This window comes from Sinohyriopsis cumingii, chromosome 10 (genome assembly GCF_028554795.1).
Source record: "Sinohyriopsis cumingii isolate HCF-2022 chromosome 10, ASM2855479v2, whole genome shotgun sequence".
NCBI lineage: Eukaryota > Metazoa > Mollusca > Bivalvia > Unionida > Unionidae > Sinohyriopsis > Sinohyriopsis cumingii.
In genome coordinates, this window is record NC_142970.1 from 76039364 (window position 1) to 76064724 (window position 25361).

The following is a 25361-nucleotide window of genomic DNA, read 5'->3' on the forward strand; positions in this document are numbered from 1 at the left end:
CGGCCTTGACTTTTTATTAGGTTTCGTAACAAAACACAATTTTCGAAGTCTCTGATATACAAATTAGAAGATTGTTTTTTGATAAATTAATCTTCATCGTGTCAGGATTAATAGTCTGAGTATCCATTAAATAACAGCGGCTAGCAGTATGAATAAAAAGGATACAAATTATATTTTTGCCTTTCGGCCATATAATTATAATCTCTTTAAACGTGCTTTTCAATATGCAGTTTATACATTAGTACATTATGTTAATCTTTGAGAAATACAATGTTATTTTAATTTTTGAAATTGTCAAATAACACTTTTTATAAACGATTCATAAAGCATCAAATTGTATTAAGCTTTCATCCAAAATATGTTTAATTATTTCATTTTTAGTATTCTCAAATAAAATAATTGCGCTGATTATCAGAGACGTATATCCGAATTCATGGCAAACGTTTTGACGAAATGCTGAAATACAATACGGAACCTTTTCATGTGTATATCCAAATCGAGAGTTCTATTTTCTCACTAAACTCTGTACAAATTATTTTTATATCGCATGCAACTCATAGATTTTGTTAAGAGCGCATCGCTGTGCAACAAATATTATCATAATTAGTTCTTTCGACAATATGATTATTAAATGTTCTTCCCGTAATTGTCATTGTGGCTTTCAAGATACAAAGATATGTCGGGCTTGTAAATAGCGAGTAGAAAATCTGTAAATATTTGATTTGATTATGGCATTTGTTTCTATCTATATTATAATACCATCATGTATCCTTGGGATCTACACTACTTGGGCTATTATATTCGCTTGATGGATCAATGTCGGCGTCATCTTTGTAGAATTCATTCGCTTCATTATCTGTACTCAAAGATAGCACCTTTAGTTTCTCTTGTACAATATCAATAATGTCATATTCCACTAATAGTGGCCATATATACATTGTTCTTACTCTTATATAATTCCTAAATTGATTAATTAATCAACACACTTCCAATATGTGTTCGAAAGGTCATATAACATCGTTTTGGGCCTTCGTAACAAATCTGTATGATTCTTTCAACGATACAGTGATTTATTATTTTCTGTAACATTGCAAACGCTCCACAGATCTTGTAGAATTAGGTATCACAATCACGTAGTTCAATACATTTTTTCACAATACAATACACATATATCGGTGAATTGTTTGCCAATGTATTGATTATGTATCAAAATTATTTCATATAACGGGAGTATTTCTCAGCTCGTGTTGTGGTTAATAATTGTTGGACTTGTATTTGTCACGTCACTATCTCATAGGCGTGGACAGTTCAGTAGTGTGACCAGGGTGGGATTTTCCTCTTGTTTGGTCGCATATTGGTCAACTTCGTAGATTATCCACGACTTCAAACAAGAGTGAATTATTATATTGTTAGCTACAATCATGGGGACAGTTGGTTGTAACCTATATCAACAGCAAAACTCTTCAATCACATATTTTCATACTGCTACCTTCCATGAACAGAATGCAGATAATATACAAAGGCATGTATGCAGTTCCTCCACCGCCACATCAGGGCAAAACACCATCCCCATTTCAATATTGCATAAAACTCAAGCTATGTTTGTTCATTTGATGAAGTCCTATATCGATCCCATGTAAATTCCAGGGTGGCCACCACTTTTGTTTTTGTCACAGTGTTCGAAATATAATCACAGTTCAACTGACTGACTGCGTTGTTTATTGTGTTATGTATATCTATATTTTTGTAACTCCTGGTATGTCATTGTATTTGAATTTTTTAATTTTATTTCCTGTTTACAAATTGTACAGTTTAACTTTATTTGATTTCGCCTACGTGACCGGTTTCTGTTAAGAACGTAAAATTGCATACGATCCATAAGTAGATTCTGACGTATGCATTGACAATAATTAATAATAATCTTAACAATAAGACTTAATATTGCTTTTGCATTATTCTCTTTTTGACTGATGGGGTTTGGTCTGTATTATAAGTATTCAGCAATTTTCCATTGGTTGGGCTGGGTCACATGAATATGCAATTTCGAAGCAAAATGAGTAATAAGATCCGTCCTATGGGGTATATTGTGAAATATTGTCATAATATACGGTGTATATAAGGAGAGAACAGAGCAATCAACTTCATTGCTGTTTTGGAGTCATCCTCATATCATGTGTTCTTGTTGTAATTCTGTAGACTTATTGTATGTTGCACGTAGATATTATTCGAGAGGTAACACATTTATTTGGTATGTTCATTGGAAATAAAACGTGTTAATCATCTTGACTATAATACGACCATAGAGTCGTAACAAATTGCACGACGTGAAATGCAATTGAGATACATAGTTCAAGGATTTGGTACTCATTTGTTATTTACTGGGTGATTCATATCAAACTTTGGAAGAAAGAAAATATATCCTCATAGTAATCCTTAAATATGAAAACCTAAAATCTGCAACTAATGTCTGCATTTATTATGCGCATAACAATTACAAACATTAAACTTTTTCAAGTGAATACCATATGAAATCATTAGTTTTATCAAATATATATGTGTATATGAATGTATTTTGCTCAATAAGGGAATAATTAAACAGCCAAAGCGTTAACATGCAAATTTAACCGAAGCTAATACAATCTTTACGGCCCAGCATCCAAATTATACAAAGCTAGATGAAATATGAAATCTAATTCCGAAGAGTATTCTGCTGCGAAGACAACGTTATTAATAGTATGCTTCTTAAACGCGCCGTTTAGAGATGGATGGGTTCCTGTCCCATCCGCTCGGGACCGGCCGGGTTTCCTACTACCCCGAAATACCTCACCCGGCCCAGTTGAATATAACAATATGATCTTACTGGGTCATGTGGCAGCCGGACCGCGACACACGTTTTATGGTTGACAAAAATGGGACTCAGAAATATGATAGGAACCCAAGCACAATTAAAATTGAGAAACCCCGACTCGGCCAGACAGGTCACTGCCGCGTATTGGTAACTGTACCAGGCAAAATAGTCTCAGCCGTCCATCCCTAAGTCTTGTCTATATACACTCAGACCTTGAGAACCATACGGTCTACATTTTAAAAATCACAAAGAGGTTTTACTAAAACCTCATTACAAATAATGCACTTACCGAATCGTGAACTATCAGGCCGGAAGACAAATCTTATAAGTCTCTTTTGTTTTCCAGATGTTGAAGAAACATCTCGCCAGAAAGGTAATTCCATCTTTGTTCATTATTTATAAGGTACCCTTCTCTAGGAAGCGCAATTTGATATCTGAGTAAGATCTAAATACCTAAATTATGTTTTCATTTATATATGATTTGCTGATATACCTATAGCCTGGAACAGTGTCGAGGTGCTAACAGTCTTAATGTGTCACAATAATATGATCAAAATCGTCTCTAACTAAATTCAAAATAATCCAAAATATCGATTTAGTACGAACATAGTAACGAGCACTTTATAACTCCAATGATAAATATAAATAAATAAATTCCTCAAATTAAACCCGAACACAATTAAAAGCCTGATTACACTTGATGATGAGTAAATTTAGTCAAAACAATCGTAACATAGAAAAATCATAAAACGCAATAACAGCACCAGGGTTATTTTCAAAAATTGATTTGTAGAGCATTCTACGTTGTCAACCAGATCAGGTATATTAATAAAACATTAATAAAGTACATGGCAAATATCAGGAAGCCAAGGAGATTCCCCATGGTAAAACGAATGTCCTGAACACAACTTCAACCAATAATCTAGCGAGATAACATCAAGGTCACATTGTATTCGAAACATAAATTTATTTATGCATACAGTTTGATCAATTATAATTGTGCTAAACCCTGGAAATTGATTTCAATCGATCCCAAGATTAGAATGTGTACCACTGAAAATATGTTTCCTCTTTTAACATCGTCATCAATGAATTATTCATCGATGAGAGAATGTTAGATAGCTTGACACATCTCTGTTATCGCAATTTTTCAATTTATATGATGAAGGAGAACCACGATGTAATGTGGAGTGAGGAAACTCTTACCCGATGTTCTGAATTGAAAAAGAAATCATGATCATTATATGTACAGTAAAGTTGAAATGTACGCTTCCAATTTGATCAAATGAATAAATACAATCTCAAACACTTTTGTGTTTATATCTAGATCTAGAGTTCGTATCAAGGATATGAAATGTGTAAATAAAAGGGGTGGGGTATAAAGGTATGGCGTATTTGTCATTTTAAAAGACATTTGACTTATTGATTCAACAGTGCTCTAAAGATGTCAGGACATTTTGTCTTATTAAAAGGTCTCTAGTATAATTTTCTTTAAATTAATATAACTATCAAACACTTCTTTGGTAATAAGCAAGTGCGTGCATGCTATCAAATGTTTTTTTTATGATGAGCATAATATACACCGCCCAATACAAAAATAACTCATAACGAGTATATGACGGGATTATATTGGTTTCCAAAAGGATTGCCTTCTAAAGGTACCTTTGAAGTTATGCTGGGTCGGTGCCTTGGATATCGAACTCAAGACTGAAACGTGCTTTTTTTGAATCCCATAATCGGACCAGACATGGTCAGCTACTTTAGTGTGGCCCGGGCACTTTATTCCCGTTTCCTCTGCATTAAATAAATACTCTTCTTGCTGCATTTTGTTGGATAGGATAGATGTAATATCAGATTTTTTTCAGGTAAATTAAAATATAAAAAAGTTTTAAATACCGATTCTAAATCATTCAAGTTTTAGTGCGAAAACAAAAATTTGGCTCTTAAATTATATTATACCAGACAACAGAGAGGACAGTTTTAAGAAGCTTTAGCAACATATGCATTTAATAAGGAACCACGATCAAATAATTATATCATTAATATGTATCTAAATGTCTTCTTCAATGTGCCGTTCTTTATAGGAAGGATTGAATAATGTTACCTACAGCTCCAAATATATATTTTTACCAGCACATGTGATATAATACAAACAACAAATTGTATGAAAGAATTATGGTTTAGGACTCTGTTGCAAAACAATTTAACTTGCTTTTCGTTTTGACCAATGAAGTAATTTGTTTTCAGATGGTAAATGTTTATAAATCTCCACACAAAAGTTCTCTCTTTTCACCAATTAAAGAAATTATAAATAGGTAAAATGACAGTATAAATTAATATAAATTATTTTTCAACTTTAAAATTTACTGTATAACAAATTATGGGCAGGTATACACTCAGATTAATAACATTAGAAAATGTTGCAACAAAGTGTGTCCCCAGTGCCCGACAGCTGATAGTGCAGACAAAACAATATGCTAAGAGACGTATCAATATTATTTCATTTTAAAGACAATCCAGATGTTCCTAAATAGCCAAGTATCTTCTAAAACGTTGGCTCGGAAACAGAACTCTGTATAATATTATCAAATGATCACATTCCATGCTTGGATATTAAATAAATTATTCGAAAGATTAGTAACACATCTCATTTTTCAACACGTAGTATGTGAGATGATTTTTGAATCTTCAGTGAAACGTATTATGGGACAATATTGTTTTTCTTATGCAATTAAGGAATACTGGCCCAAAGGTCTTCAGATATGTATGCCTGTAAATAGATTCAGCAGTGTTATCTGAGCAATCCAAGGCAGATCGATTTCAATTTTAATTAACACGCCTAACGATATTTATGGGTACAAAATTATTTTCATGATACTATCGTCTTGTAAGAAGCTTACGATGTTGAACAGTTACAATAGTAATGGATTAAGCTGTATAAGGTGGTTAACAATACCATTAAATGGGAAACTAATTATAGGCATCATAATCACAATAATTCACGCTTTTACCTTACAACATGATTATGGTAGCACTTCCTCGCTACTCCCCACTTTCCTTTTTCCTGGACTCTGATCTATGTATCCCATCAAAATATGAGTTCGTCCTTTTTAAAGGTGTTGGTGGGTGATGTAAAAATAGTATAGATTATCCTTCTAACATTCATAACACGAAATGTTAATGTCAAAATGAAACTGGCATATCACTAAGGACAGAATATAATCTGCTGCATATTGTATGGGTGAAGAAACAAAAAGAAACAGATTCAGTTAATACATATAATTGAACTATAATATCTGTTGAGAAATAACTGACATCTATTGTGAAAAGTAAGCAAATTCATATTAGTGCTTAAATCCATAAAAATGCAGTCTATAAATCATAAGAGATTTCTGCCAATTGTCAGTTTAAGGCATCGTTATCCGTACGCTCCCATGATTACCAAAACCGTTTGCCCTCAGATATTATATATGAATATTGTAAAATAAACATATTCCCTTATTTACGACAAAATTAGAGAATTTCATATATATGTGAAAGGTTCTCGACATCTTAACTATAATATATCAACTCACACATCAAATAATCAAAGAAAAAAAATTGTTTGGAGTTTGAGTTAGTTATCCTTGTCACAACAAGTGTTTCAGCCCAATACGAAACTTTTATTTTTATTTTCTACCTGACAAGAGGTATAGATAAGATATGTAACACTATATTTCAGGGACAAAATTTCAGTGCATCTGTCTTGTGGCCGTTTTGAATCGACCTTTACTAATTACTGTTAAGTGTTTAAAGTGTACACAGGTGTGTCCCGAAAAGAATTGCATGCAGCGAAATTGCACATTTAAGTGAACGTGTGACATCAGACCCACATATTGTCCATCAGTATCAACACATATTTAAGGACTCTCTCTCTCTCTCTCCCTCTCTCTCTCTCTCTCTCTCTCTCTGAAGATGAACCCTTCCGAACGTTTGCGTGGTGCTTTTCATTATCTACCAAATTCGTACAATATTCTTCGTGAAAGAAGCCAGCACTTCAGAAAGACCATTATGTATTCGTGACTGCAATCATATCGGAACTGGTATTTATTTCATGTGGTTCATTTTCTAATTAATAAATCGAAAGACGTGTTTTGGAGATCATAATCGTGATGTTTATCTTCTCTAATGTTGCTCACATTTAGTTACTTACCGTACCTTGCCTTATGTTGATTACCACGTATGGAGACAAAATATCTAGCAAAATGTCCGTTTTATATCTTTCTCTATCCTTTTGATATCAAACTAACCTTCCTTTCCCAGATTCAAATCGTTGCGAAATGTATAATGTGAAGAGAAACATTTCTCTATAAATTACATTCTCTTTAGAACGAATTTTAAATTGGTTCATATTTGAAAAAAAGTCACTAAAAAATCTTTTTTCTATTTACATATAGACAATGTTTTTATCATTATCAAAAGCGAAATAATTAAATTCAGTCTCTTCTGCATAACATAGTAAAATATTTGTATAACCTATGAAACGAATAGCTGTAGCCAAAGTTTATTTGCGGTTTTGATTGAAGTGGCATATTTCAGATCGAAGATCGTCTTCAAGATATTAAAGTTGTTAGACATAATCTGAAGTAAAACAGCAATAATAAAACCTCACACACACACACACACACACACACCGTTAGTCAATGAACTCTTCCTAGTGGTCTTCGACGACTCGTTCCTGGTAATCGTAGGCCTTTTCCATTTGTATAGACCCACCAGATCTGCCTCCCATGTCATTTTACAAAGCCATTTATGATGATGTTCTGACAGCCCCAACCGCTGGGGAAGATTACTGCTAACAATACCGGAATGGCTGCAAGGAATGGATATATTCCACCAGTCTTTTGCAATTGATTCACCGCTGATTTAATTTATTTTAGTGTCCCCGTCACATTATTGTGCTTGGATGCATTAAGTTGTTTAAGTTGCCTTCCAGTCAACCCCACGGGACATTTCGAGTTCATATTATTGCACAAAGTTTTAAAGTAAAGCCACCATTGTTACTTAATGCCTTTTATCCACAAGTAATTTTAAGAAAGCCGATATTAGAACATTATAGCAATTTTATTTATCAATTTTCCACAACCCCATCCATTGGCTCCACCCGCGAGAAACAGGGTTTCAGTACAAAAGGTTAAAGTGTGCAGCCTCTAATTAAGACCATGCATGATAATAAATGTCAACGATTCCATAACGCCAGGTGTCCCAGTGAAAAGTAACAAATCGGGCATTATATAATGAAGTTATGTTTGGATCTCTGCAACCCAGTGTCGATGTTTTGATATCTGTCCACATATCATTATGCATGTGCTTTATTTGCATAGTTAAGGAACATTTTTTCAGAAGGTTAATGGTTGTTGTTGCCATAGCTCAGGGGACCTATTTTGCATTTCTTCCTCTGTGGTTGCAGATGCTACATGTGTATTTTGCCCCAGCCATCTAATTAGTTCTTTTTCATCCGTTGTTGGTGCAAAAGTTCTTTTCTTCGGTTTTTTTAATAAATTTTCATTTTGCAGGTTTAATTAGATCATTTCCTTTCTTTGGTTTTGCTGATAATATTTTATTAAATGTTCGCCTAAATATTTCTTTTGTTCTTCCTATGTGCAAAATTCGGGTCTCCGTTGTTTATCCAACCACTGGTTCATTTGTTCGTATTCTTATTTAAATGTGGTTGTCTCTTCTGGTGTTTTCACAGCAGGTGATGAACATTGTGGGTGTATATGAACACGTTGTGTTGCTCCACTTCTTCCTCTGAAAGATATTCAATGTCGGGTGAGGTTGGTGATTGCGATCTAGGACTATTTATTGCATAACTGAGTTAGACTGTTCCATACAATCTCTCTATATCGTTCCGCCTTCTTCAGCTCTTCCGTCTTTAAATGTATCAAGCGTTTCTACAAAACAATTCTGCTGATCACCAATAGCATGTTTCTTTCCATAAAACTCCCTAAATATCACTTTAGACCATTCAGTGTTCATGTATTTTTCATGTGTCTTAGATGGTAATTGTACCATGAACACTTTCCAGTTTTCTATGACCAGTAATTGCATGTGTCAAGTATCCAATGCTCTCTGCAATTGCTCTTTTCGCTTTTTAATATCCTTGGTGCGTATAGCTATTTTACGAATTGGACCAGGTTCTTCTGCAATTCCCGTTAGCGCTGCCACCTGCTCCACTTTGATTTCATTGTCAATTTCATATTCTCAGCATCTTCTTGAATTTCCTTTGCTGGTTTAATGAACTGTTAAAATGCTTGTTCAAAGCAGTTGTGAGGGCTTCCCGTGTAATACTGTGTCGCGAATGAAATAAGTCTTGGTCAGTTTTACGACGTTCAATAATATTGCGAATCCATTCCTGGTGTTGATGATTAGTTTTTGCGGCATCGGTGCTCACAGTTTTATAAAACATCACCGGCTTAACCATTTAACACGAGTATTATGATGATTACATAGTTTTATCAAGTCAATAGTGAATAAATTATACGTGTCCATTCTGATACACGGAAAAAATCTTACGAAACTCATCCCACGATTATTCGGCGGCACACCAAGTCCAATTAATGTTTGCATGGCCATGTGAGTCAAAGCCACTAAATATAATCGACATGTTACAGTTACATCGTATTACTTCATGCGAATCTTTGAGTTTAATAAATCACGTGTTCGCGACAAAACGATGTGTTGCTCAAGCATCACATCATCGGCATCACATCATCGTATAAATTAGATTATTTTCACTTGCATCTTTATCATCATTGGTAGGTGCTTCATCGATGGTGGAAAGTAATTAACATTGGTGCTGACACTCATTAATTAAGTCGTCTCGGTTTTGTAACTCAACGCTTTTTCAAAATCTTTTAAAACATCATAGGACAGTTGATCATCAGCCGACGGCGCAATCACGTATAATAGTTCTCCGTGAACCATCGTAAAATCATGTTTAACATCAATTGCGTTTTTCTGAATCCAGCAGGAGCAATGATTAGTGCACAAAGTTTGGAAACATGGAAACTTCCAGTTCCATAGGATTGATATTTGGACGTTTTACAAGTTGCTTGCGTGAAAAACGTAAGGTCACTGACTTCCATTTCCGTGATTCCATTTAATAGAACAATCGGTGTATAATACAATCAAGTCTTCATAATATTTTCGATGTCGCATTAAACCTTGTACCGAAATCCCAAATCGAGTTCGAACCCGTAATGGTACAACCGAAATCAAGTGAATTATGTTCGATGTGAAGCAAACATGTGTATGTTAATAGAAACTTCTAGTTTCATCGGCGAATAGTTTTTAAAAATGTCACCGGTAGTGATCTCGCTGGTGCATTAAAGGGTTTACCAGGAATACCATGGAGTAAATAGCCTGGTGAAAAACATACCTAAATACAATTAATGTGGGCCTGGTACACGACTTGATATACGACAGGATTCTAACAACAAAATAAAGACTGGGGAATCAGCCGTAAATCATCTTCATGATGCATGTTACCGCCATTATATATAGAACATCAAACGGTATCCGTGAAAGACAGCACGCCGATGTGGATCTCATCTATGACTTGAATCCGATTTCGAGACCAGGTGCTGGAGAACGAATCTCAAGATGGCTCATCGAAGAAGGTATGAAGGCCAAGATTGTTTTGGGAGTTCATTACAAACAAAATATATTAATACAAATAAACAAGCGTGGATACGAAACGCCAAGCATTATCAAACATATACTGGAAAAGTAAAGCCGCTATGGAAAGGTAAGCAAGCGCAGAAAGGTAAATGCTGGGGTTGTTCGAGCATAGTTGGCACAACAGGAGCTATGGCAGATTTGTCTACCAGTGCCCAAAATGTTACGTGGGTAGCTTGGGATCCATACATCTAAAGACGTTTATCATGATTTGTATTTCTTCCTCACGATCTTTTTCATGCAGGACTCTACAAGTACGTATTAACCATTGTCGATGTTGCAAGCAGATACAAAGAAGTAAAGTCGTTGACGTCAAAATATTCTGCAAGTCTCACATATGCACGCAAACGCATTTATGTACGCAGATCATTAACATAGAAACGATTATTACAAGTCCATCCTGGTCAATAATTTCTCAGATATGTTGTTACATTGCTAGCACTACACCGTGTGTGAGTTTGAGTTGCTGTTTTTCAGAATCTATATTGAAACATCGGGACACAGCCATTGTTGAACTACTGAATTGCACAGTTCTGAAACGGTTATTCAGTCATCAATATGCATAGGAATTATTAATGAATCCTCAACAATCTCACGAAAGGGTAACACGGCTTCCATCTGTTATAGCTGAAATGAATAACAAAATCACATGTATAGTCGGATTAAAACTAGCTAATGCGACTCGACAAAAACTGTCACGAGAGGCACCTCCTCTAATTATAAAATGATTTCACACACTCCACCGCTAGAAAAATTCGGACATATTTTGTCGGTATTTGTACACAACGGAGAGCAAAACGATGCGTAACTTCGTGCTACTCACTCCGCATGGTTTGTATATATATTTAATATCTCGGAACGAATTGATCCTCCACGAGAAGCAACACGGTACAGTTTGGGGCCGTCATCGTGTGGACAACGTCTACTAATCAGAGCATTTGTGCGAGAGAAATTAAAAGTCATTTCAGTGAATAGAGAACTACCACAAAGGTCTGTTTTAACACGCTGATGTATCAATTCACTAGTGTATCAAACGTAGGGTGATTCACAATAGCAAGATTCCCGTAGGCATAAGCGGTGAGCCTTCGAATCATCATTACGTGATGGCATAAAACAAAAACTATATACTTAAAGCATTCATTACACGATCACGTTACTTACACGCATCCCCAATCGCAAGTACAACTGCAGTCTTACGTGCACTACCTAACTGTGTTTGGTCATGAATCTTGATGCAAGCTTAGTACATTCAGTGTGTTTACTTCCGCATTCATTCGCTAATGCGCACTGATAAGATGATTATATGAGGTACTTTCGGCGTTCGTTGTTGTGCAGTAAATTAAGAATATTTTTAAGGAGTGTGGCATTATTGTCCTCTGCGATTTTCACTATTCCCAAACAAATCAATATGGGTTATTTTGCGTTGACGCTGTACATGTCCAGATAATGAAAGTGGATAAAAGCCTTTATCCCAAGTAAACAAATTAACACGTTTTATATAATTGAGAAATCCACAATAAAATGTATTATTTTTGTATTCTGCTCAGATTATGGATTACAATAAGCTCAATCCTAGCAATTATTATGTTTATTTCTGTGCATGTTTTCTCAACAACGTTAGTTTTTTGTGCGATGGAAGGTATTTCTACAATTGCAGGTTCAAAAAATTTCTACGTAAATGCGCGATAATATTCACGAACAGGTCTACACGCACGGCAATGTTGATTACGTGATTTTCTTCAAACGCCACGTTAAGACATGGTCGAGCACCTCTAACAACACGATACACAAACAAATGTGCTTTTCAGTATTCATAGTGGTATGTTCTGCCGCAAAGTTTACTCTTTTCAAGATACAACTTTTGAGTTAATACGTACTAATCTAACTAATTGGGGAAAACCACAACACTATTACATTCTTCGATTATTGTATGTTTACACGAAAGTTTGAGTATGGATATGGTTGAGTACGGATAACAGTCGCTTCTCTTTTACCTCCTTCTCTACATCAAACGGTACAATGCCATAAAGGTTAGACGCATGAAGCACTTTAAAGTCCACTCCTACGAGATTTTTAAATCAGGCTTGTTCAAGTAACAGGATTATTGTTTTATAAATCATCATAAAAGTCCGTTGCAAATTTAGTTAAAATAATCCAACTTATTATAATCCCAAAGTAGGTCTAATGAGCCATCAATGAGTATTACGCCAACTCTAATAGGACAGACATATTTGCATCCAATGACAACAAATATCTTGGATTATAAATTACGTCAATAGCTCTTTTCGTCATTTTTCTTAGGAATAGATTTCTTTACGTATATCCGCTCCTCTTCGGCGTCGTTGTGCCACATTTCATATATAAACTTAAGATTGGTGAGTTTTGATTCCAATCTTATATTAATACCAAAAAAGATGTATTTAATTGATCTGCTCTTGGGTGTCTTCATTACTTCGAGAATATTAGATTCATTCGTGTAACTATTCGCTCGCATTAGATTACTGGGGGATCTAGTCAACATCTTTCTCGGCTCATAAACGTAGCCAAGTTTACACAGTTGCCGTTCTAACTTCATTCCTCAACTAATCGATGTATCAGTATGTTCCGGTTTTGCGTTCCAAAACGAATATAACATCTATTGATCCTCTATGTTTATATTGTTTAATGCATTCAAACGAACTGGCCATTAATACAATAAATTTTAATATAATACATAATACAATATATCAGCACAGTACAATTCAATACTATCCAATATAGTACATATATGTAAATGCCGGTTCGAATCTCGCCATTAGATCAGCTAAGGTTGGCTACACTAGAGTGTATTTGGAATGGCAATCTACCCTATTTACCTCAGAATAAACTAATCAACTTTTGTTGCTTTGACGAAAAACCAAACAATCAAACTGAATTGGATTTTCGTTCAGGATAATGGGATGGCTTCGAGTGGAATAAATGTCAGCTAAATAGGGTGTTAATATAAGTGTAACGGCTATATGAATATAATGAATGCATTAACACCGCAGTACAAATATCTAATTATATATATATATATATATATATATATATATATATATATATAGAGAGAGAGAGAGAGAGAGAGAGAGAGAGAGAGAGAGAGAAAAATAATTTATGGATGGTATGATTATAGAAGTCCATTTGTTGGGTGGTAAGGACGGGGCGTGTCACAAACCAGTTCAGACTGACGATACAATGTGAATACCTATATTATCAAATAATCCCATCAACTGATTTAGAAAATTGTTGGACTCAGCCATAACAGACAGGAACAATTCAAGTAGACTCAAGCAGCAGGCAGAGGAATGTTTGTTGAAAACAGGCAGATCAGGACGTCCGGAGACGTTTAAGGCCTGGATTTACCACAATTACCTTTTTGTGAGGCTCATACGGCCACTGATGGTTAATGACATTCCTACCAGTGCAGTTTAGAAGTTAGAACAGATGATAAATCGGCATTTACTAAGATGGCAAGATCAGCAAAAGCAGTCCAAATGGAGATCCAAGTTAGTTGGCCAAAGTGGTAATTGCCAGAAAGACAACATACATGGGCCGATATATATATCAATATGACCTAGTGAAGCTGCAGTTTCTTCCTCGATCAGTTTATGACCTCCTATCCTCACCGGCCAACCTAGTGAGGTGGACGCTACTAAAATATCTATCATGTCAACTATGTCAAGAAAGAGGAATGCATATTCTCAGGATGCCAGGTTGTACTGCCTAAGGTCACTACAGATCGAGAGATGACAAAGTACTTATGGAGATGGCTAATTTCCTTGAAAGAGAAATGCGGAACGAGTCCCCCAAAGAAAACAGGTTACCAGTTTATCAGGTCTGTTAAATCGGGACAACATCAAAACACCGTTGCGGCAGAGAATGCTAGACTCTTACAGAAAGCAAAGTCATGGTAGATTTTGGCAGAAAACTGCTATTTCCTGACGTCGTTCAGACATCCCTCCGCTCTGACATTGTCATCTGATCACCAGCTGCAACGACAATGGGTGTTGTGAAACATACTATGCCGTGGAGATAGAGGACAGAAGAGGATTATGACAGAAAGAGGATGAAAAACCAAGAGCTGATAGGGTCTTGCAGGGACAGAGGATGAAAAAAAATGGTTATGCCCTGTGAACGTTGGTTCCTGAGGGTTTCCAACCCAGTCATTGTGGATGATGCTCAGAGCACTTGGAATAAAAGGAAAGTCACGTAATATAACAGTGAAAGCACTGGGCAGGGCCGTAGAGAAATGGTCTAGTTGGCTCTGGCTGTTACGTGAAGACAAAATATGTCAGCCGTTACAGACATCACTTCTGCCGGCCCAGCTATCTGGTGGATGTTCCTGAGAAATGAGGCGAAACACCAGTAGAAAGATGGCCACTCGGCTGATGATGTCGGTGGAAAGGAGTTTCACTAGTTGTATATATACACTCGAAAACTAACATATTTAGCAGAAAATAATATGGATATTAATGCATATACATATTTATAAGATTACAATTGTATAATTAAAGGAAAACGTCGTACGCATTTTTCTGTAGATCTAGTAATTTACTTTCTACTTGTCCTTGTAAACTTTACGTACAAATGATTGAAATAAATACTCCTAAACTAACAAATAAACTTTATCAACGAATGTATCTCTACATGACACATGATAAAACTAACTTACCATCGATAACAAGCCTCAAACGGGCATTATAATGAATATATAACGAATATATTATTGGCGTATATTAACTTTTTAGTATTATTATTATTAAATAATTTTAAAAGTATCTGATACCTCTAGGTGTGATGTAGATAAGACAATACTAACAACGGAAGAGATTGAACGCTCGTGACAAGTTATCTGCATTTATTATCAATAGAATTGGCATTCGAGATGTTCTAGTCTGTTAATGTGCATATGATGACAAATCAAATGGGAGTTCCATGGAGACCAGAATACCGATGTTTGCCTTCTGTAATATTGTGTACATTTAGCAATTTGCATTACATTCTGTTGATTACCACATATCCATAAAATCATCTGTTTCTACAGATTTAGTAGAATGTAAATAAGGCTTTTGTACTGATGTGTTATTGTTACTGATGTAGGACAAACAACATTCTACACACGATGACTTTTTTCTCATATTATATCAACCCGCTGAATGTAATCCGCGAAAGTTACCATAAGGCACACATGCAAGAGAATAGCCATACAGGGTAAAAGGCAGTGTTCTAGATCAGTACCCAAACACTACTATTGTAGATTACTCGATTTCTGTATCATATGAAAGATAAATGCTGCTAACAATGATGGAATGGCTGCAAGGAATTGACATATTCCAACAGCCTTTTGTAATTGCCTCACCTCTGATTTGAATACTTTTAGTGTCCCTGAGATGTTATTGTGTTTGGCCGCATTACGCTGATCACGTTGTTTCAGTCAACCACACTGGGTCATTTAGAGATAATTGTATTGGAAAAGATTTCAATGTAAAGCAACAATTTTTTCTTATTGCAGTTTTTCCCCAGATAATTTTCTCTGAGGCCGACCAATGCTTCCTGATAGGACCTTATTTTCATACGTAACAAGTTCATTTATAAATTTTCTAAAGGCCCATCAAAACCCTAATTGGATCGCCCGAATCCTCCAGCAACAGGATCTTTTTACAAGGAATTACAGCGTAACATCTGTAATTAAACTCTCAAAACCAGTGTTGATATTTTGATCCCCGTATATACGGTTACAGATTGTTGATATGCAGGTTATGTATTCGTGCATAGTCAAGCAAACTTTCTTCAGTGGGTTAATGATGACCGTTTAACCGTAAACAAACATCAGTCACATCTAAGTGGTAAAATGTCATCTTACTCTGTTTTTCGACATCGTCTGGATTTGTAATTCGAAACATTACGAATACATGTTCTTGTGCGGTTAAACCATGTTTTGTACTAATTTGTAATACGAATCCATTGTTAAAAGTCCCATTAGGGCTCACAACTATAGGCTGAAGATTATTTTCAGGTCGCCGAATTGTATAAATTCGGAAATCTGAATTATTAAAAGTATGCTTGATAAACATCATAATTGGACAGCTGGTTTTGCATAATCATTACTGTATATAGCGAGTCCGTTAATCGTCGTGGCAATATCAACGTTTTCAATAATCGATTCCATGTCTTGTTTCCATCAATTGAATAACGTGAGCTGTTAAACAACGCCATATTTGCATTCTTAACAAATTCAACGGTTGTATTGGGGTCATAGATTGTATCGTTGTTGAAAAAGTCACATTAAATTCTGGTTTCGTTGATGAGATTGTAATCATCGAAGTAATGCTTGGGACAGTATTTACGAAATTCTGTTATATCACAGCATAAATGTCGAGGAAAATCGTCTTATCATCGGTGTCGACGTATTTCGTTGACATCTTCAACACCTTCATGCATCAACGTACTTATATATTTATGTCCATGAACAACAAATGACAAATCGATGTCGTTTAATTTATATCATCTGGTGCGTTGACCTAATAAGTGTTTCCAACTTTATGAGATCGTTATGATTAGATAAACTACCAAGGCCGCTTCCTTTGTTTTCTTGATGTTTTAGCAACTGATGTATAAGCTCTTGCCACCCTTTTGCATCATTTCTACTGCGGCTGTGTTGCTCCAGCCATCTATTTATTTAATCTTTATCCGGTGCAAACGTTCTTTATTCGGGTTTCTTCATATATGTTTTGTATTTGCAGGTTTAATTTAACCGTTTTCTTTCCTTTTCTTTTTCTGATACTACCTTTTTAATTTTACTGCTGTCTATTTCCTTTGTTCTTCATATGTGCAAAATTCGGGTCTGGATTGTTAATCTAATCCCTGGTTTATTTGTTCATATTCTCTATCACATTTGGTTTTCACTTCTGATGTTTTCGCAGAAGATGAATGTTTTGGTTGGTGTATAAGTGCACGTTGCTGCTGTTTCACTTCTCCCTCTGAGACAAATTCAATATCGGGTGAGGTTTTTGATTATGATCTGTGGTTGTAATTGCTTTACTGGTTTAGTTACGTACCTTACCGTTCCGTCATTACTGGTTTAGGCACGTACCGTACCGTTCCATCAATACTGGTTTAGGCACGTACCGTACCGTTTCATAAATTTTCTCTCCATAACGTTTGGTTTAGGCACGTACCTACCGTTCCATAAATTCTCTCCAACCCTCTTCATTTCTTTGTTCATATCATCAGAGGATTCATTCGTGTAATTCTCCTCACTCGCATCAAATATACTTGAGGATTTAGTCTCTGCTCATAAGCGTGGCCATGTTTACACCGTATCCGATCTATCTTCATTCCTGTGTTAATCAATATATCACTAAACTATGGATTTGTGTTCCGAAATGAATATAATATCTATTGAAACTTTCTGATCAATCTATTTGATGCATTCAAAGGAAACATTCTTTAAACTTGGGTTTTAATTATTTTATTTTCTAATTTACAATACATGCTATACAATACAGCACAATACCATACAATACAATACAATACAATACAATACAATACAATGCATTGGTACAATATAAATAAAATACACTACAATACAGTACAAAATCATAAAAACAATAGATTACAATCCAATACTCATACAGTATAATAAAACAATGCAATCAAACGTGAGCTGCATGGAGATTATAATCGTGATGTTTGCCTTCTGTAACGTTGTGTACATTTAGCAAATTGTATTACTTTATGTTGATTACCACAAAAAATCAATCAACACCATCATCAGTTTCTGCAGAGCAAGCAGTCTGTTGTATGCTTTGTATAATTGTTACTGCTCTAGGTCAAACAACACTGTACAAACTATGACTTTGTACTCATATTAGATGAACCCGAAGAGTTTCACGTTCGAAAATTACCATAAGGCATCCATGCAAGTGAATAGCTATAAGTGATAAAAGCTTGTTACCTATATCAGCAACCAAACGTTAACATTGTCAATTACTTAATTTCTAAATGAACCCTTCTACAGTCATATACATATATATATATATATATATATATATATATATATATATATATATATATATATATATATATATATATATATATATATATATATATATATATATATATATATTCTTTAACTATAGCAAGTTTTAGGTATGGTCATTTTGACAGCCGTCATGAAAGAATTAGTTTCCCATTGAATTACATACAACGTTAATAGCATTAGCATCAGCATCGCTGTTCCAGTTCATGCTAAGTAGAATGCATAATGTATCTGTATCATACACAATACAGGACCATGCATACATTTCTATACATGGACGTTTAACAAATAACTCGTTGGAGGCTAAGGGCCCGAATGACAAGTGTTACAACAAACATACTCGCTCAATTGCATGATCGTTTATCCATGTTTCCATTCTAAATTAAAAACAATCTATCATACCTGTTTCAAATAGCAATTCCAAATTTGAGGAAAAACTTGCAAGCCACGTATGTCGTCTTTACTTTACGGAACAAAACGGGATTCAGATCACCTGATGTATATTTTGATAAACGTAAGGAACATCTAAATATCTCCCCCAATCTGTCTCTCTCTCTCTCTCTCTCTCTCTCTCTCTATATATATATATATATATATATATATATATATATATATATATATATATATATATATATATATATATATATATATATATGTGTGTGTGTGTGTGTGTGTGTGTGTGTGTGTGTGTGTGTGTGTGAGTGTGTGTGTGTATTCGCCTGCAGACTACCCGTAACTAAAATGACGTCTTTCGTTTTCATATTCTTACATTTTCTTCCTTCTGATTAGTTTCCATGAATTTACATTGATCCTTCCTTCCTTCATTGCACCTATGAATGCAACTTGTGTAAACGATTAATCGATGCAGCCTCTCTTATGCAAACTCCGAGTTCAGTAGATATTTTGTCAAGTTCATGTTGGCTCTTGAAGAGAGAGACATTATGCTGAGCGAACGAAGAATAGGACAGATCCCACACTGCCATTTGATCAATATTGGTCATTGTTGTGACAGGCGGTACTGTATCCTCATAGTTTCAAACATGTTTCAGAAGCTGTGTATTGCAAGAGAACCACGAGCCTCCATTCGGATATATATATATATATATATATATATATATATATATATATATATATATATATATATATATATATATATATATATATATATATATATATATATATATATATATATATATATATATATATATATATTGCGCAAGGACATTTGGTAATGAATCGACCTGATACTTTACAGTATTTATATGTATATGTACTGCACATCACACATTCTTTCAAAATACCGATGTATTTTGGCATTGTACAAATATGAATGATAATGCATGAATTTATAATTTCGTTAATATTTTGGTTCCTTGCCATATTGAATACCAGCATACGTGTGTGATAAGGATTTCATTTATTAATAAGATTAGTAATTACTCTAAAAGCTGATTATCGACAGCGGATATTAATATGAATATTATTATGTATTTAAATGCAGTTTTGTACCTTGCAAGGAAAAATTAATCAACGTTTGGCTTTTGATCCAGTAATATCCCTTCTTTTTAATCTAGTATTCTGCATGTACAACCTTTTGAAATAAAAATGTCGTTAAACAAATGCATATTCAGTAGCTGAATACTCTGATATTCGAACTAAATTACCATTGATACCTAGTCTCGATTGGACAATATACAACGAATATTTTGCTAGCTTATATTTACTCCTTACTAAAGCTTCATTCTTCGATTTAGAGTCACGTAAGCGGTTGTTTATTTGCATGCATGCACGTGTTTTAACGTCACTTCAATACAATCCTGGCTATACACTGACAAGGATGTATAGGTCTTCCAAAAACGCACACAGTAATGATAACGTCATAAAAAGTACAATCCCCAAACGACAAGCTAAACTTTGGGTGTAAACCGCAACGGTTGAAAACCTGAAAGACCTCAGATCGAATATCATCACGAGACGGAACCCACCGCAAAAAGATGCACTCTATTCAGTCCGCTTTTATGACATGGGAAAAATCTTTTGATTGGGGATTCGATCTAGCCTATCCTGCATCCCAGATACAGCTGTAGCCAAATAAGAACATATATATCAGGCGGAAAATAATGAATTATAATCCAAAAAACATTCTTCAAGATGCTAGTGCAAAACGTACAGACTTTGGCAGTTTGTGCTCTTAATTTCATCATGAGGTCTTTACGATTGACAAAAACATACACAAAAATAAAAGGTGTTTGTGTTAATTTTTCTTGTCACTAAAAATGTTTCAGCCCAATACAAATTGTCAATTTTTATTTTGTAACTGACAAAACGTTTAGATGTATTTTATACTTCTATTATTCGGTCAAATTCTCAGTTAAACTTCGATATTGTTAGTATATGTGAAATTTTACAAACCGTTGGGAACACACACACATATACACACACACACACACACACACAAACACACACACACACAGATATATATATATATATATATATATATATATATATATATATATATATATATATATATATATATATATATATATATATATATATATATATATATATATATATATATATATATATATATATATATATATATATATATATATATATATGGGGGCTGTGGTGAGGGTGCGGGAGTTCATGGGTTCGAACCCCATCCCAGTCATACCAAATACATATTAAAAGTTTACTAGCAGCTGCCTCGCTTTTCACTCAGCATTGAAAGGTTAGTGTTAGGACTGAACGCCCTGGTGTCAGGATCACGTGACTGGGTGGGATATCATGTTACATGTCTGCTGTACATTGCCCCGGTAATAGACAACGCTATAAACTTCCGCACAGCAGACATCATAGCGATATGACTGACAAATTATTAAAGCTACGTTAAAAGTCCAAATCACACGAATACACATTGACTTCTTACGCTTTTACAGCTGCCAAGTTCATGAGTACGTTTCTTAAAAAATACTTTTCTTACATCATATCACTATAAATGTAGATGTTACGATTCAGTAGGTCTATGTACCTGCTATCAAGAGCGATTGCCATACTAGAGGAGTAAATAGATCATATTTTACATACATACCTCCAAAATATTAACACCAACCCTTTGACACAGAAAATCAAATTCTGGCTGTATTTTATTCCCTCAAACACAATGCGACAAACTAATATAGATACTAAAACATATTTATAGATTTACAATCTGTGTTTGAAAACAATAAACAATATCTCAAGGACGACTAGTCATTTGCCTTGTACTCAACTGTGTAGTCTACAGCTACACATCTCTGTTAAATAAACTAATAAACTAATCCTAAAAAAATACGAAATTACTACTATCGAGGACTTTATCTCTAAATTCTCTCATATTGAAACTATAAAACAATTCATACCCAGTCTCAAATGGGACAGCAAAACAATATATAACGAATATTTCATTAGCTTATATTAGTATCATGATTGCTATCTTTCATTATCACCCGGCTCTGTAAATAAGTCGTGACAATACAAATAACGTAACAGAATGCAACCCTCGTGACAGGTCATCTTCATTTATTATCAATATAATCGGCATTGGGATGTTACATTTTTGGAATGTATAATAACAAATATTTTCTCCATTATCGAGAAACTTGCTTCAAAATAATTTCATTTAAGTGGTTGTCGTTATGTAATCCTAGTAATAAACTAAAAATAATGTTTACGTCTTCAAAAAAGCACACAAAAATGATAACTTCATAAAATTTTAAATCCTCAAAAGACAAGCTCAGCTTTGAATGTTACCTGCAATCGTTTAAAATCTCAAAACAGTTAGCTTCAATATCATCACGGGACACATTCCGGACCGAAAAGATGCCCTCCTTCTGTCACCTTTTATGACATGCGTTGGGATGCTGGGTGAGAGGAACATCTGGCGTATTGTGCATCCCAGAACCAACTGAGGAGAGAGTATTAAACATAAATTATATATTCAGGTACGAAAGTTTGGGACAAAATACACTTCCTTTCTGAAAATCATAAAACAATAATCCAAACCACATATTTCCACATACTTGTGTAGAACATATATGAATATAAAAGTCGAATTTCGTAATCAAGTATTGATGGTTGTCAAAAAGATACGTAATAATAATTGTTGATATTTTATAGCGCTACTCGATTTAATTTTGTAAGTCACACTTCAAATATTGCAGTTTATACTAATTTTCCTTGTCAGTAAAAGTGCTTAAGACTAATACAAGATTTTATTTTTTAGTTTGTTACAAGTTTAGAAATAAGATTTAGTTATTATATTACAAGGTTGAAATATTAGTGTTACTGAGATTGTAGTGAGTTTTAGGGTAGTTTAACACAAGCACAATAAACAAAGACAACTATGATCGTTCTTTCGATCGTTAAAATTTTTACGTAATTACAAATCATAATTGTGATTGTTGCCTTCTGTAACGTTGCGTACATTTAGTTATTTCCATTACATCTGTTGACTACCTCATGTACATGAAATAAATCAATCACATCATCTGTTTCTACAGATTAGGTAGTCAATAAATGAGGCTTTTGTAATATTTTAACTGCTCTAAGTGAAACAGAGTCTTACACACCATTACTTTGTGCTCATATTCCATGAACCTGCAGATTGACCCAACTTTCGACGTCTGTAAATATCTTGGCCATCATCGACACAGTTTCAGTTACATGGTTGCCTAACTGTATAAAAGCACCTGTTTGATGGTCAGATGAATTCAATCGGGCTGTACAATGCCAGAAATGTTTAGGTCTTCCAACAAGAGCCACACGAAATTGAAAAAGTCATAAAAGTTAAAACTCTCAAAAAGACAAGATCAAGTTTGCATCAAGACCACAATTATTTATAAACTCAAAGACCTCAGATGGAATCTCAGCCCTGGATACAACCAACAGCAATAGGAAACCCTCCAACAACCTGCTCTTTCGACACCTTGTGGAACGTTGTGGAGGGTATATCGGGCCTCTTCTGCATCAGGGATCCAATTGTAGTCGACGCAGAGGAGTATTAGCCTGATTTATATTGCGAAATACGTTACTTCCTTAGATCTTTTATATCATTCAAGCTAATTCTCTGTACTTAATTTCTTTGTAAGTACAAAAAGTATACATTTTACCGAACTCCTTCAATATATATATTGTTCAGATTCTTTCATGTAAAGCTATGACATCAGAAAGAGCAAACAAGAACAATTTTAGTCAATTCATAATATCATTTATTTTGGAGGAATTCAGGGTTAAAAGGAACTTGTTCTATTCTGATTAAGATCCGAATAATCCAAAGTGTCTTATCACAAAAGCATACAATGTTCTGAATGAGTTACACTAGTCAAGAACCTTCTAAGAGAATACAGAATGTCTTTTCAATCAGACCCCAATAATTATAAAGTATTGTTTTAATCGTAAAGGTCAAAGAGCACTTTGTAATTCCTATGAATCATTCAAATAATAATTTCTCTCAAATTATAACTTAACGCTACTATAAACTTGGATCATACATTCCGAAAGACTGATATAAAAACAAGAACGAATAGTTGTTGACAATTTTTGTGTATTCTACTTTCCCTTGATCTAAGAAAAAAATGCAAATTCCTAGGGAAGATTTCAGGTAATGAACTCAACTTTTCACAAACATCCCAAATAATATGCCAGAAATCAGGTAGGCTAAGACTATCTATCACGTACAAAGGTTAACCACATAATAGAGCTATACATTAAAAATACTACGTATAATATTAAAATATAGCAGAATCATACATGAGTACAGTATTATGCAAAGAGAAAGTCATGTATAATATGCGTACTTGGCATTTATAGGTTCATAGGTTATGCAACTTAGGTACTAACGTTAAAAAAATATATAATTTCTTTAAACAAAACTCATTAAACAAAACTACACTGGCATAATAAATAATATTATGTGAAAATACAACTTTAATCGCTCTATTTCCTTTTACAGTATCTGACAGAGAAGAATGGAGTAAGTACAAATGTATTCCTCATTTAAAACGTACTTTTGCTCTTAGAAGCATAATTGATATTTGAAGAAAAGGTGTAACACGGTCTTAATTCTCATTGATATTACTCATGAACTTCAAGATAAATCATATACTAGCTAGTATGTTGCGTTATACATATATATATATATATATATATATATATATATATATATATATATATATATATATATATATATATATATATATATATATTCTTTTTGACCTATCGATTCTTAATGGTCAAATTCTAATATATAATTTGATTATTTATCATAAATATTCATTATATATATTTCTCAACCAAAGATGTTATAGACAGAATTTACACTTCTGTGTCTCTGTGGCTTGTTCTAGAAATTTATTGAGAAATTAAATTGAATCTGTCGCGAAAACGAAGACAATTTATATTATTACTTTTGAGTTATAAACATATGAATCGCAAATCAAAAACGTAGTCATGTTTTAGGTCCAACACGTACATCGGATTTAATGAAAACAGTAACGATGAAATGATAATATGAAATCTGAAACATTATTTTGAATAACTTCTAAAAGGAAGTGTAATTTTCTTATATTTGATGTAAACCATCAAAACTGAATCGGCTCCAAAAGATGTCCACTTGATCTTTCTTAAACCCGACCATTTATTTGCTTAGGCGTTCAGAATAAAAAATGCATTTGATAACGGTTTACTCTGCTT

General features: G+C 34.2%; 1 protein-coding gene across 1 annotated transcript in view; it reads left to right on the forward strand.

Annotated features, from left to right (window-relative positions):
* The window catches only part of LOC149790409 (uncharacterized), a 116417-nt gene extending 91710 nt beyond the window's left edge, over positions 1 to 24707 (forward strand). Inside the window, exons 10-11 of the mRNA XM_089973217.1 lie at positions 3195 to 3221; positions 24622 to 24707. Coding sequence (XP_089829343.1) covers positions 3195 to 3221; positions 24622 to 24707 — 113 coding nt within the window. The remainder of the gene's footprint in view (positions 1 to 3194; positions 3222 to 24621) is intronic.
* Positions 24708 to 25361: the final 654 nt, after the last annotated feature.